The 12,203-nt window shown below is 41.6% G+C and overlaps 1 protein-coding gene across 1 annotated transcript in view; it reads left to right on the top strand.

Annotated features, from left to right (window-relative positions):
• The window catches only part of LOC127440438 (von Willebrand factor A domain-containing protein 5B2-like), a 38,226-nt gene that overhangs the window by 20,474 nt on the left and 5,549 nt on the right, over positions 1-12,203 (top strand). Inside the window, exons 14-20 of the mRNA XM_051697001.1 lie at positions 3,068-3,345; positions 3,462-3,699; positions 5,105-5,425; positions 5,562-5,696; positions 5,823-5,951; positions 6,181-6,231; positions 6,318-6,393. Coding sequence (XP_051552961.1) covers positions 3,068-3,345; positions 3,462-3,699; positions 5,105-5,425; positions 5,562-5,696; positions 5,823-5,951; positions 6,181-6,231; positions 6,318-6,393 — 1,228 coding nt within the window. The remainder of the gene's footprint in view (positions 1-3,067; positions 3,346-3,461; positions 3,700-5,104; positions 5,426-5,561; positions 5,697-5,822; positions 5,952-6,180; positions 6,232-6,317; positions 6,394-12,203) is intronic.

The raw sequence follows: 12,203 nt of genomic DNA, 5'->3' as shown, positions 1-12,203 counted from the left end.
TCATTTATTTCAGTAATTCAACTCAAATTGTGAAACTCGTGTATTAAATAAATTCAATGCACACAGACTGAAGTAGTTTAAGTCTTTGGTTCTTTTAATTGTGATGATTTTGCTCACATTTAACAAAAACCCACCAATTCACTATCTCAAAAAATTAGAATACATCATAAGACCAATAAAAAAAACATTTTTAGTGAATTGTTGGCCTTCTGGAAAGTATGTTAATTTACTGTATATGTACTCAATACTTGGTAGGGGCTCCTTTTGCTTTAATTACTGCCTCAATTCGGCATGGCATGGAGGTGATCAGTTTGTGGCACTGCTGAGGTGGTATGGAAGCCCAGGTTTCTTTGACAGTGGCCTTCAGCTCATCTGAATTTTTTGGTCTCTTGTTTCTCATTTTCCTCTTGACAATACCCCATAGATTCTCTATGGGGTTCAGGTCTGGTGAGTTTGCTAGCCAGTCAAGCACACCAACACCATGGTCATTTAACCAACTTTTGGTGCTTTTGGCAGTGTGGGCAGGTGCCAAATCCTGCTGGAAAATGAAATCAGCATCTTTAAAAAGCTGGTCAGCAGAAGGAAGCATGAAGTGCTCCAAAATTTCTTGCTAAACGGGTGCAGTGACTTTGGTTTTCAAAAAACACAATGGACCAACACCAGCAGATGACATTGCACCCCAAATCATCACAGACTGTGGAAACTTAACACTGGACTTCAAGCAACTTGGGCTGTGAGCTTCTCCACCCTTCCTCCAGACTCTAGGACCTTGGTTTCCAAATGAAATACAAAACTTGCTCTCATCTGAAAAGAGGACTTTGGAACACTGGGCAACAGTCCAGTTTTTCTTCTCCTTAGCCCAGGTAAGATGCCTCTGATGTTGTCTGTGGTTCAGGAGTGGCTTAACAAGAGGAATACGACAACTGTAGCCAAATTCCTTGACATGTCTGTGTGTGGTTGATGCCTTGATCCCAGCCCCCAGCCTCAGTCCATTCCTTGTGAAGTTCACCCAAATTCTTGAATCGATTTTGCTTGACAATCCTCATAAGGCTGCGGTTCTCTCGGTTGGTTGTGCATCTTTTTCTTCCACACTTTTTCCTTCCACTCAACTTTCTGTTTACATGCTTGGATACAGCACTCTGTGAACAGCCAGCTTCTTTGGCAATGAATGTTTGTGGCTTACCCTCCTTGTGAAGGGTGTCAATGATTGTCTTCTGGACAACTGTCAGATCAGCAGTCTTCCCCATGATTGTGTAGCCTAGTGAGAGACCATTTTGAAGGCTCAGGAAACCTTTGCAGGTGTTTTGAGTTGATTAGCTGATTGGTATGTCACCATATTCTAATTTTTTGAGATAGTGAATTGGTGGGTTTTTGTTAAATGTGAGCCAAAATCATCACAATTAAAAGAACCAAAGACTTAAACTACTTCAGTCTGTGTGCACTGAATTTATTTAATACACGAGTTTCACAATTTGAGTTGAATTACTGAAATAAAGGAACTTTTCCATGACATTCTAATTTATTGAGATGCACCTGTACATATAGTGACATTAAAAAAATACGATATAACAGATAAAAAAAAATAAAAAATACAATATGCAAAAAACAAAAAAGAAATACAATAGTGCAATAATGTTGTTAGAATATTTTATATACAGATATACAGTTATGTGCAGGTGATGTAATGTATTGAAGAAGAGGTAGGATATGTTAAAGAACATAAATGAAATATGGATATAAGTAGGAATGGATGGATTGAATATTGCACATGGTTGTATTGACCTAAGGCTTTATTTTTGCGAGTGAGGAGAAGTAATTCGTCCGTTTTGTTAGGAAGAGAGTGGAGATTCGCTAGAATGGATGCTTGGCAGTGCGGTTCAAAAGCAGTGCTGTCAGAGCTTGACCAGCACACCGGCTCGTTTCCCACGTTTGTGTTTTTAAGCACGCTTGTACAGCACCACAGCTCCTCCGACTAAAATGTCCAACAGAACATCCGAATAATCAAAAACTGGTGAAAGATTGTCTCGTCTCGGGTAAAACTGGTCGGAAATAAATGACTAAACACAGGACAAACAAACAAAAACAGCAAAAGAACTGGAGAGATCCATACCAAGGCGGCCATCCATCTGAATGGTGAATGAGGCTGTCATTTTGCTTAACATCTCCTTTTGTGTTTCACAAAAGACAGAAAGTCATATGGGTTTGGAACAACATGAAGAATAGTAAATGATTACAGAATGATCATATTTGTGTTAACTATCCCTTTAAAGAGACTTTCACATTTTGTTTTACAACATAAAATACCTTTCAAAATTCAGATTTGAGTTATGAATGTGTCTAACTTATCCCCCCCCCAAAAACTAAATAATCTTGGCACACTACTACATCATGTATTAGGAGTGCCATGGTGTGGCAGCGGGGGCCTGGTCAAGCATCTCTCCGGAGAGAGAGAAAGCGGTAAGGGCGCTTACACCTGAGCTAAATTTATGTCTAACACCTGTCTCTAATTTCAGTGAGCACGGGAGAGTGGCTTAAAAGAACACTGCCAGCAGTCGGAGAGAGAGATTGGCGCAAGGAAGGCCACGGTGTTATATGTTGTTATGCCGATGATGTAATGAAGTGGGACTATTTAAGTAACTATTTGCTTGTGAAACTGTTGAGTGTGTGGTACTGTAAGCGACAGGGTGCACAATAAAACGCCTACCTGAACCAGGAAACCTTGCTTCTCGCCTCCTTCCACTGAGAAGTGTTACACATGGTTATTTAGCTTTTTGGACTAATAAGATTCCTTGACCACAGAGCACCTTAAGTTTATACCCCACTTTTGAAGCACTCCCTAATGTTGGACATTGATTTAGTATGTGTCTAATTTATGTTGAAGAACAAAATGTGAACGTTTCTTCAAGTAATGTTCACCACCTTCCTTATTTTACGAAAGCCGCTAATCTAAATTCCCTTTTTTACAAGCCAGTGCATGCCGAATTAGCCTTTCCGGGTTAGCCTAAAAATGAACGTCTTAACTGACCAGCTCTATTAACATGGTCATGTATATGTGTATGATCTGTAGGTGGCGAAACTGACTACAGCAGTAGTGACGTGCGCTGGCGTATTCAACAGGATTCATACATTCAGGAACAGTATGTGTTGACACGCTGTTCTCTGAGTAGTGAGAGGGCCTTCTCCACTGTTTCTCCCCAAGCCGAGTGCTCAGTGCTGGGAATGGGTTCTCTGCCACATGGCTTGGAGAGAATGGAGCCTGCACAAGGCAGAGGCCTCTCGCGTTGGGAATCACCTTGGGCACAGAACGCCACCTCTTCAGGGGAAACGGATTCTGCGTTAGGGAAGGTAACAGTAGCATGAAGCATTTGTATTTAAGAAGTGTGTCTTTGAGATCATGAGAAACATAAATTCAGTCAGGTGTATCCAAACTTTTGACTGGTACTGTATGTGTGTGTCTGTAGGCTGGCAAGATTATAGACCGTGACGAGTCTCATCACAGACAGAGGGCGCTGGCTCGCTCTGCTCTGGCTGGCCGAAGTTTCTCATCTCCACAGGGTGACCTGGACATGCACCGCCTGAGGAGAGCGCTAGAGAGGGTCTCATTCGAGCAGGCTGTGGGGGGGCAGCTGGAGGAGAGCGACACAGAAACTCACAGCACTTCACAAGGAGCTCTGTCCTGTCCAAATGTTACAGACTCCAGTGAGGGAATCACACACAAATGCAAACCTCTCTACAGTCCCATATTCTTATTCATTAAAGGAAAAGTTCACTCAAAAATGAACATTCTGTCATGATTTACTCACCCATGTCATTCCAAACCAGTTTGACTTTCTTTCGGCTGTGGAACACAAACAGAGATATTTGAATGAATATCCCAGTGTGTCTTTTTATGATTCACTTTCAAGCTTCAAAAGGGATGCAAAAGTGTTTATGTGACTCCTGTGTCCTGTCAACTTGTCTTGCTTTAAGTGCTAAAATGACTCACAAATCAGATTAGGATATATGCATTCTTTTTGAAGCTTAAAAGTGACTTATATTGAAAAGATGGCCCAGGATATTCATTAAAATATCTCCTTTTGTGTTCTGCAGAAGAAAGAAAGTGATACGTGTTTGGAACGACATGAGAGTGAGTAAATTATGACAGAATTTTCATTTTTGGGTCAACTGTCCTTTTAAAATTATACACATAATAGGGCTGTCACGATTATGAAATTTGCCTGACGATTAATTGTCAAACAGTTGCGATTATGACAATTAATTGTCTGGTTAGGGCTTTCACGATCATGACGATTAATTGTCAATTTTAGAGCTTTCACTATTATGACAATTATTTGTCACACAAATTGTCATACTTTTAAAGGAGTATGTGTGCTTAATACACCGTAAGAAGTAATTTTATTCATATTTAACTTGGAATCATATAATAAAATAGGGATATATGATTAACTTTAATACTTTAAAACTTGTAAAATATTGCACAGGTTTAGAATGACATGCAAAATTATATTTATTTAATACATTATTATATTATATTATATTATGCAAGTAAAATATTTCTGTCCTAAATTATTTACTTTCACAAGTTATTTTAAGGCTCTCCTATTAAAGCAACAAGCACTTATTTCGCATGAAGAAGACCTTTGAGATTCAGTGCGTATTTGAAAATAGTGTTTCTTCATTCTATTATTTGCACAGAAAAGAGTAAGTGGGCATCTCCTCCTCTGTGTCACTCAATGCATGTCCTGTGATTGAATTTAAAGTGCACAATAATTTTGAAATAAAATTGCGGTTATCTCAAATAGTTGTGGTTAGATCAATTTATCGCAGTCAGACAATTATTAAATAATCGCGACAGGCCTAATACACAAACATGCATGTAAATCTGCCCTTTTGTAAGATTTTTTTGTCAGTTGTTTGGATTCATTTTCCATTATTTTCCACAGTGAAATCTCATTGGTCCAAACTCCTGCTCAGCATAACTGTACTTTAAATATCAAATATAATCTGATTGGCTAATATTATGTTGCTTCACACAGCGTTTTTGCTGACACTTTGGTGTTATACTCACTAATCTCTTTTCTGTTTCACCCTCCACTTTATCCAGATGGCCTCCTCTTCCCCGCCTCCCCACTGGACTGGGACACCTTCACTGATCCAGAAAGTCTGTTTTCAGCTCCTCCTCCAGGCGAGTCCCAGGCTCCAGGGGCCCAATGTCGCTCAGTCATCCATGGCATGCTGGGCGGAAGACCTGTGTCCTGGGACGTCTGTGTGGATCTGTCCCTTCTGTGGGCCCCTGAGAGCCCAGCAACCCTGCCAACCAGCACCGGGGCCTGGGATGAGATCGTACATCAGCTGATGGCTCGCTCTGTCATCAGAGATTTTGAAAACATGGCAGAGAAAAAAACGGATATTGAAGTTGAGAGAGGTCAGAAAGGAATAATACAGTTAAAAACTGTATGTTTATTTTCAGAAAAGTTTGAAATAGAAAGTGTAGCTGTTTCATCCACATGTTTCTTCTTCTGTTGTTGTTTGGGTGTGTATGCCTGTGCAAATGTGTGTAGGTCCATCAAAGCGGTACAGAATGAAAGCGATCCAGACCAGCAAAAGCTGTGGAATCATCTGTATGTACACAAGCTTCACCACCAAAGACACCAATGCGAGAAACCAACCTGAGAGCAAAGACACACGACACACAGGTACACACACACAGACTCAAGATACACCAGACACATTCTCATTAAAACATAGAAACAGAAGTGCCAAACTAACAGGAAACCCTACATGAAAGAATTCAAATTCTCTCCTGCGTGTCTATGTGTCAGGTGTGCGGTTCGGGACCATACGTGGTTCTCACTCTACCAGCATGAGGCAGAAGTTGTGCTCAGTGGGATTCAGACGCTGGCCCTCCAGCAGAGGCAGTGAAGAGACAGAGGATACACACACCTCGACAGGTAATATTGAACATACACTTCTACAGGCAAAGCAAATGCGCATGCAGTGCATACATTACAACTCTAAAGGTAATATCTGTAATCACAGCTCAACTAGTATTGTGTTGCCATACTTGTGTAGGATCTCAGCAAATGACACAGTGTGGTCTGTTAAAACTGTAAGGCCACAAAAGTGAATGTTCTTGTGAAACCGAAGCAAAATTATTCTATTCTATTTTCTTGGAACCAGACAGAGACCACACACCTGCCTCCCCCTGCAGCATGGCATCCTGGGACAGCAGTGAGTAAACAAGAGAGAGAGTCTCAGGATTGGGCATACAGCATCTCTGCAGCAGTGGTAAATTATAATGAAGGTATGTTTTTCAGGCACAGGAGGGAGTATTAGTCCGTCAGCTGTGTCCTCTCGTTCTCAGCGCTCCATGGAGAGCTTCTTCGGGTCCAGGTCAGAGCAGTTGGTGTATTACAATTAATAATATATCTTTAATAATATAATCTTATATTTAAGTAAACTGTGTGTGTGTGTGACTGAATTCAAAGTAGTTTTAATGTCCTGTGTCCCATATATATATACTACAGGTGCATCTCAATAAATTAGAATGTCGTGGAAAAGTTCATTTATTTCAGTAATTCAACTCAAATTGTGAAACTCGTGTATTAAATAAATTCAATGCACACAGACTGAAGTAGTTTAAGTCTTTAGTTCTTTTAATTGTGATGATTTTGGCTCACATTTAACAAAAACCCACCAATTCACTATCTCAAAAAATTAGAATACATCATAAGACCAATAAAAAAAAAACATTTTTAGTGAATTGTTGGCCTTCTGGAAAGTATGTTCATTTACTGTATATGTACTCAATACTTGGTAGGGGCTCCTTTTGCTTTAATTACTGCCTCAATTCGGCGTGGCATGGAGGTGATCAGTTTGTGGCACTGCTGAGGTGGTATGGAAGCCCAGGTTTCTTTGACAGTGGCCTTCAGCTCATCTGCATTTTTTTGGTCTCTTGTTTCTCATTTTCCTCTTGACAATACCCCATAGATTCTCTATGGGGTTCAGGTCTGGTGAGTTTGCTGGCCAGTCAAGCACACCAACACCATGGTCATTTAACCTACTTTTGGTGCTTTTGGCAGTCTGGGCAGGTGCCAAATCCTGCTGGAAAATGAAATCAGCATCTTTAAAAAGCTGGTCAGCAGAAGGAAGCATGAAGTGCTCCAAAATGTCTTGGTAAACAGGTGCAGTGACTTTGGTTTTCAAAAAACACAATGGACCAACACCAGCAGATGACATTGCACCCCAAATCATCACAGACTGTGGAAACTTAACACTGGACTTCAAGCAGCTTGGGCTATGAGCTTCTCCACCCTTCCTCCAGACTCTAGGACCTTGGTTTCCAAATGAAATACAAAACTTGCTCTCATCTGAAAAGAGGACTTTGGAACACTGGGCAACAGTCCAGTTCTTCTTCTCCTTAGCCCAGGTAAGACGCCTCTGACGTTGTCTGTGGTTCAGGAGTGGCTTAACAAGAGGAATACGACAACTGTAGCCAAATTCCTTGACATGTCTGTGTGTGGTGGCTCTTGATGCCTTGACCCCAGCCTCAGTCCATTCCTTGTGAAGTTCACCCAAATTCTTGAATCGATTTTGCTGGACAATCATAAGGCTGCGGTTCTCTCGGTTGGTTGTGCATCTTTTTCTTCAACACTTTTTCCTTCCACTCAACTTTCTGTTAACATGCTTGGATACAGCACTCTGTGAACAGCCAGCTTCTTTGGCAATGAATGTTTGTGGCTTACCCTCCTTGTGAAGGGTGTCAATGATTGTCTTCTGGACAACTGTCAGATCAGCAGTCTTCCCCATGATTGTGTAGCCTAGTGAACCAAACTGAGAGACCATTTTGAAGGCTCAGGAAACCTTTGCAGGTGTTTTGAGTTGATTAGCTGATTGGCATGTCAAAATATTCTAATTTTTTGAGATAGTGAATTGGTGGGTTTTTGTTAAATGTGAGCCAAAATCATCACAATTAAAAGAACCAAAGACTTAAACTACTTCAGTCTGTGTGCACTGAATTTATTTAATACACGAGTTTCACAATCTGAGTTGAATTACTGAAATAAATGAACTTTTCCACGACATTCTAATTTATTGAGATGCACCTGTATGTACTAGAAAATCACTTGCCATTATATCAAACACAGCTGAAAGCTATTTGGTTCGTTAAATGAAGCTTTACATTGTCTTTGTGTTTCTTTTTGAGTTGCCACAGTATGCAATAGACTGGCATGTCTTAAGGTCAATATTTGGTCAAAAATGACAAAAAAAAAGAAAGAAACCGCTTTCTCTAGAAACCCGTCGTCAATCATTGTTTTGAGGAATGAAGGCTATACAATGCTTGAAATTGCCAAAAAACTGAAGATTTCATACAATGGTGTACACTACAGTCTTCAAAGACAAAGGACAACTGGCTCTAACTAGGACAGAAAGAGATGTGGAAGGCCAGATGTACATCTGAACAAGAGGATAAGTACATCAAAGTCTCTAGTTTGAGAAATAGAATCAGAATCAGCTTTATTGCCAAGTATGCTTACACATACAGTACAAGGAATTTGTGTTGGTGACAGGAGCTTCCAGTGCACAAACAACAAGACTGTAGAAAAATTCCCTTGCTTCTGTATATAACAGATTGTATCTGTATATGTATATATATATATAATATACGTAAATATATATACGTAAATATATACGTACAGAAGCAAGGGAATGTAATGGCAGAAAATGTTGGATATGTTGGATAAATATAAATAGACTAAGCTGTGTATTGCACATTAATTATTGCTCAATGGGGCAATTTTAACTGTTCATGAGATGGATAGCCTGAGGGAAAAAACTGTTCCTGTTGAACCAGATGGGCTGGTTTGAGTATTTCTGTAACAGCTGATCTCCTGGGATTTTCATGCACAACAGTCTCTAGAATTTTCTCCGAATGGTGTCAAAAACGAAGGTCAGTAGAGAATCTATGGTACAAAGTCTATGGTAACTCAGATAACCGCTCTGTGTTGAGAAGAAGAGCATGAAATGTCAAGGAGTGTAACAAAAATAAAACAAGTTTTAATTTCTTAAGCATTTTGCTTTTTAAAGTAATAGTGCACCCCAAAATGAAAATTGTCATTATTTACTCACCCTAATGTCACTACAAACCCGTAAGACTTTCTTATGTGGAACACAAAATTAGATGTTTTAATGAACCTCAACCTGGTCTCAAAGTAACACATTACTAATCCTAAATTTTCGCTAAATTAATTTTTACGTGGCTCGTTTTATGTATCGTGGCAGTTTACTGGTGAAATGCATACATCATGATGGCGCCGCGGATGGCTGCCTCGGTGTGGAGCGCTTCTATTGTTTTGTTGTTTTTGTTTTGACAGCATACACCAGTCAATCTTTTCCCGGATTTTGAATATTCGGATGTTTTGTTTGACATTTTAGTCAGAGGCGCGGCTGTGTTGTTTAAACGTGCTATGAGACGCAGGCGAGGGAGACGAGCAGGCGCGCTGGTCAAACTTCGTCGGCGGGGCTTTCGAACAACGCTGCCGAGCATTCATCTAGCGAATCTCCGCTCTCTCCCTAACAAAACGGACGAACTACATCTCCTCACCTGCACAAACAAGGACTTTTCAAACTCTGCTGCCTTGTGCTTCACAGAAACCTGGCTGAGTGAATCCATTCCGGACAGCGCGTTACATCTGCCGGGATTTCAGCTGTTCAGAGCGGATCGCATCGCAGAGTTAACGGGGAAAACGAGAGGCGGTGGAACATGCTTTTACATCAATGAAAGTTGGTTTACAGATGTAACAACGTTAAAGATGATGTGCTGTCCTAATTTGGAAGCGCTCTTTATTAACTGTAAGCCTTTCTACTCACCACGGGAGTTTTTCTCGTTTATTTTGGTGAGTGTTTATATCGCACCAAACGCGTGTTTGAACACAGCGCTGCAACAGCTGGCTGATCAAATCACAGACACAGAACAACAATACCCAGACTCAGTTATTATTATTCTTGGGGATTTTAACAAAGCAAACCTCACACGTGAACAGCCCATCACATGCCCCACCAGAGACAGAAATATACTGGATCATTGCTACACAACAATAAAGGATGCATATCGCTCTGTTCCTAGAGCAGCTTTGGGACTATCTGATCACTGTCTGGTTCATCTTCTTCCAACCTACAGACAGAAATTAAAATCTGCTAAGCCTGTATTAAGGACTGTAAAGAGATGGACCAACGAAGCAGAGCTGGAACTACAAGCCTGCTTTGAATGCACTGATTGGAGTTTTTTTGAGGCTGCAGACACCAATCTGGATGAGCTCACAGATACTGTTACATCATATATCAGTTTTTGTGAGGATATGTGCATTCCTACTAGGACTTATTTAACATTTAACAATGACAAACCATGGTTTACAGCGGAACTCAGGCAGCTTCGTCAGGCCAAAGAGGATGCTTACAGAGTTGGGGATAAAGTCTTGTACAATCAGGCCAGGAACACACTGAATAAGGGAATCAGATTGGCTAAAAGAAGATACTCTGAGAAGCTGAAAAACAAGTTTTCAGCTAACGACCCTGCATCAGTGTGGAGTGGCATTAAACAACTTACGAATTACAGGACTCCTGCCACCAACCCTGTGGTGGACCAACAACTGGCTGACGACCTGAATGTGTTCTACTGTAGATTTTAAAGGCCAAATCTCACACCCCACACCCACTCTGACCTTCACTTCACACAAACACCAACACCTCCTGCAACCCCCCTCCTCCCCCCTCCTGCTACTCAACCTGCACTTAAGAACTGCGAAGATGATGTGAGCTACGTCTTTCGACAACAAAGGATAAGGAAAGCACAGGGCCCAGATGGCGTTTCACCTGCATGTCTTAGATCCTGTGCTAACCAGCTGGCCCTCATCTTCACACAGATCTTCAATAGATCACTGGAGCAGTGTGAAGTCCCATGCTGCTTCAAACGCTCCACTATCATCCCCATCCCAAAGAAACCAAAAATCACAGAACTTAATGACTACAGACCTGTTGCCCTGACATCTGTGGTCATGAAATCATTTGAGAGACTGGTGTTGGCCCACCTGAAGAACATCACTGGACCCTTTCTAGATCCTCTTCAATTTGCTTATCGAGCAAACAGGTCTGTGGATGATGCAGTCAACATGGGATTGCATCATATCCTGCAACATCTGGACAGACCAGGGACATATGCAAGGATCCTTTCTGTGGATTTCAGTTCGGCTTTCAACACCATCATCCCAGCTATACTCCAGAATAAATTACACCAACTCTCTGTTCCCATGTCTATCTGTCAGTGGATTACCAGCTTTCTGACGGACAGGCAGCAGCTTGTGAGACAGGGGAAACTCACTTCCAGCACCTGTACAATCAGCACAGGTGCCCCACAGGGATGTCCCTCTACACCAATGACTGCATTGCCAAGGACCCCTCTGTCAAGCTCCTGAAGTTTGCAGATGACACCACTGTCATCGGCCTCATCCGAGATGACGATGAGTCTGCATACAGAAGGGAGGTTAAACAGCTGGCTGTCTGGTGAAGTCAAAACAACCTTGAGCTGAACACGCTCAAAACGGTGGAGATGATTGTGGACAAGCGGAGATTGTGGAGGAACACCCCAACACTGACCCCCCTCACCATTCTAAACAGCACTGTGGCAGCAGTGGAGTCATTCAGGTTCCTGGGCACTACCATCTCACAAGACCTGAAGTGGGAGACCCACATTGACTCCATTGTGAAAAAGGCCCAGCAGAGGTTGTACTTCCTTTGCCAGCTGAGGAAATTCAACCTGCCACAGGCGCTACTGATACAGTTCTACTCTGCAGTCATTGAGTCTGTCCTCTGCACTTTAGTAACTGTCTGGTTTGGTTCAGCTACGAAATCAGACATCAGAAGACTACAAAGGACAGTTCGGACTGCTGAGAGGATTATTGGTTGCCCTCTGCCCCCCCTTCAAGAACTATACACTTCCAGAGTGAGGAAAAAGGCTGGAAAAATCACTCTGGACCCCACTCACCCTGCCCACTACCTTTTTGAACTCTTGCCTTCTGGCCGACGCTTCAGAGCGCTGAGCACCAGAACCGTCAGGCACAAGAACAGTTTTTTCCCCAGGCTATCCATCTCATGAACAGTTAAATTACCCCATTGCACATAGTTATTGCTCAATACACAGTTTAGTC

Source organism: Myxocyprinus asiaticus, chromosome 5, assembly GCF_019703515.2.
Source record: "Myxocyprinus asiaticus isolate MX2 ecotype Aquarium Trade chromosome 5, UBuf_Myxa_2, whole genome shotgun sequence".
Taxonomy (NCBI): Eukaryota; Metazoa; Chordata; class Actinopteri; order Cypriniformes; family Catostomidae; genus Myxocyprinus; species Myxocyprinus asiaticus.
This window is presented reverse-complemented; position numbering and strand designations above follow the sequence as displayed.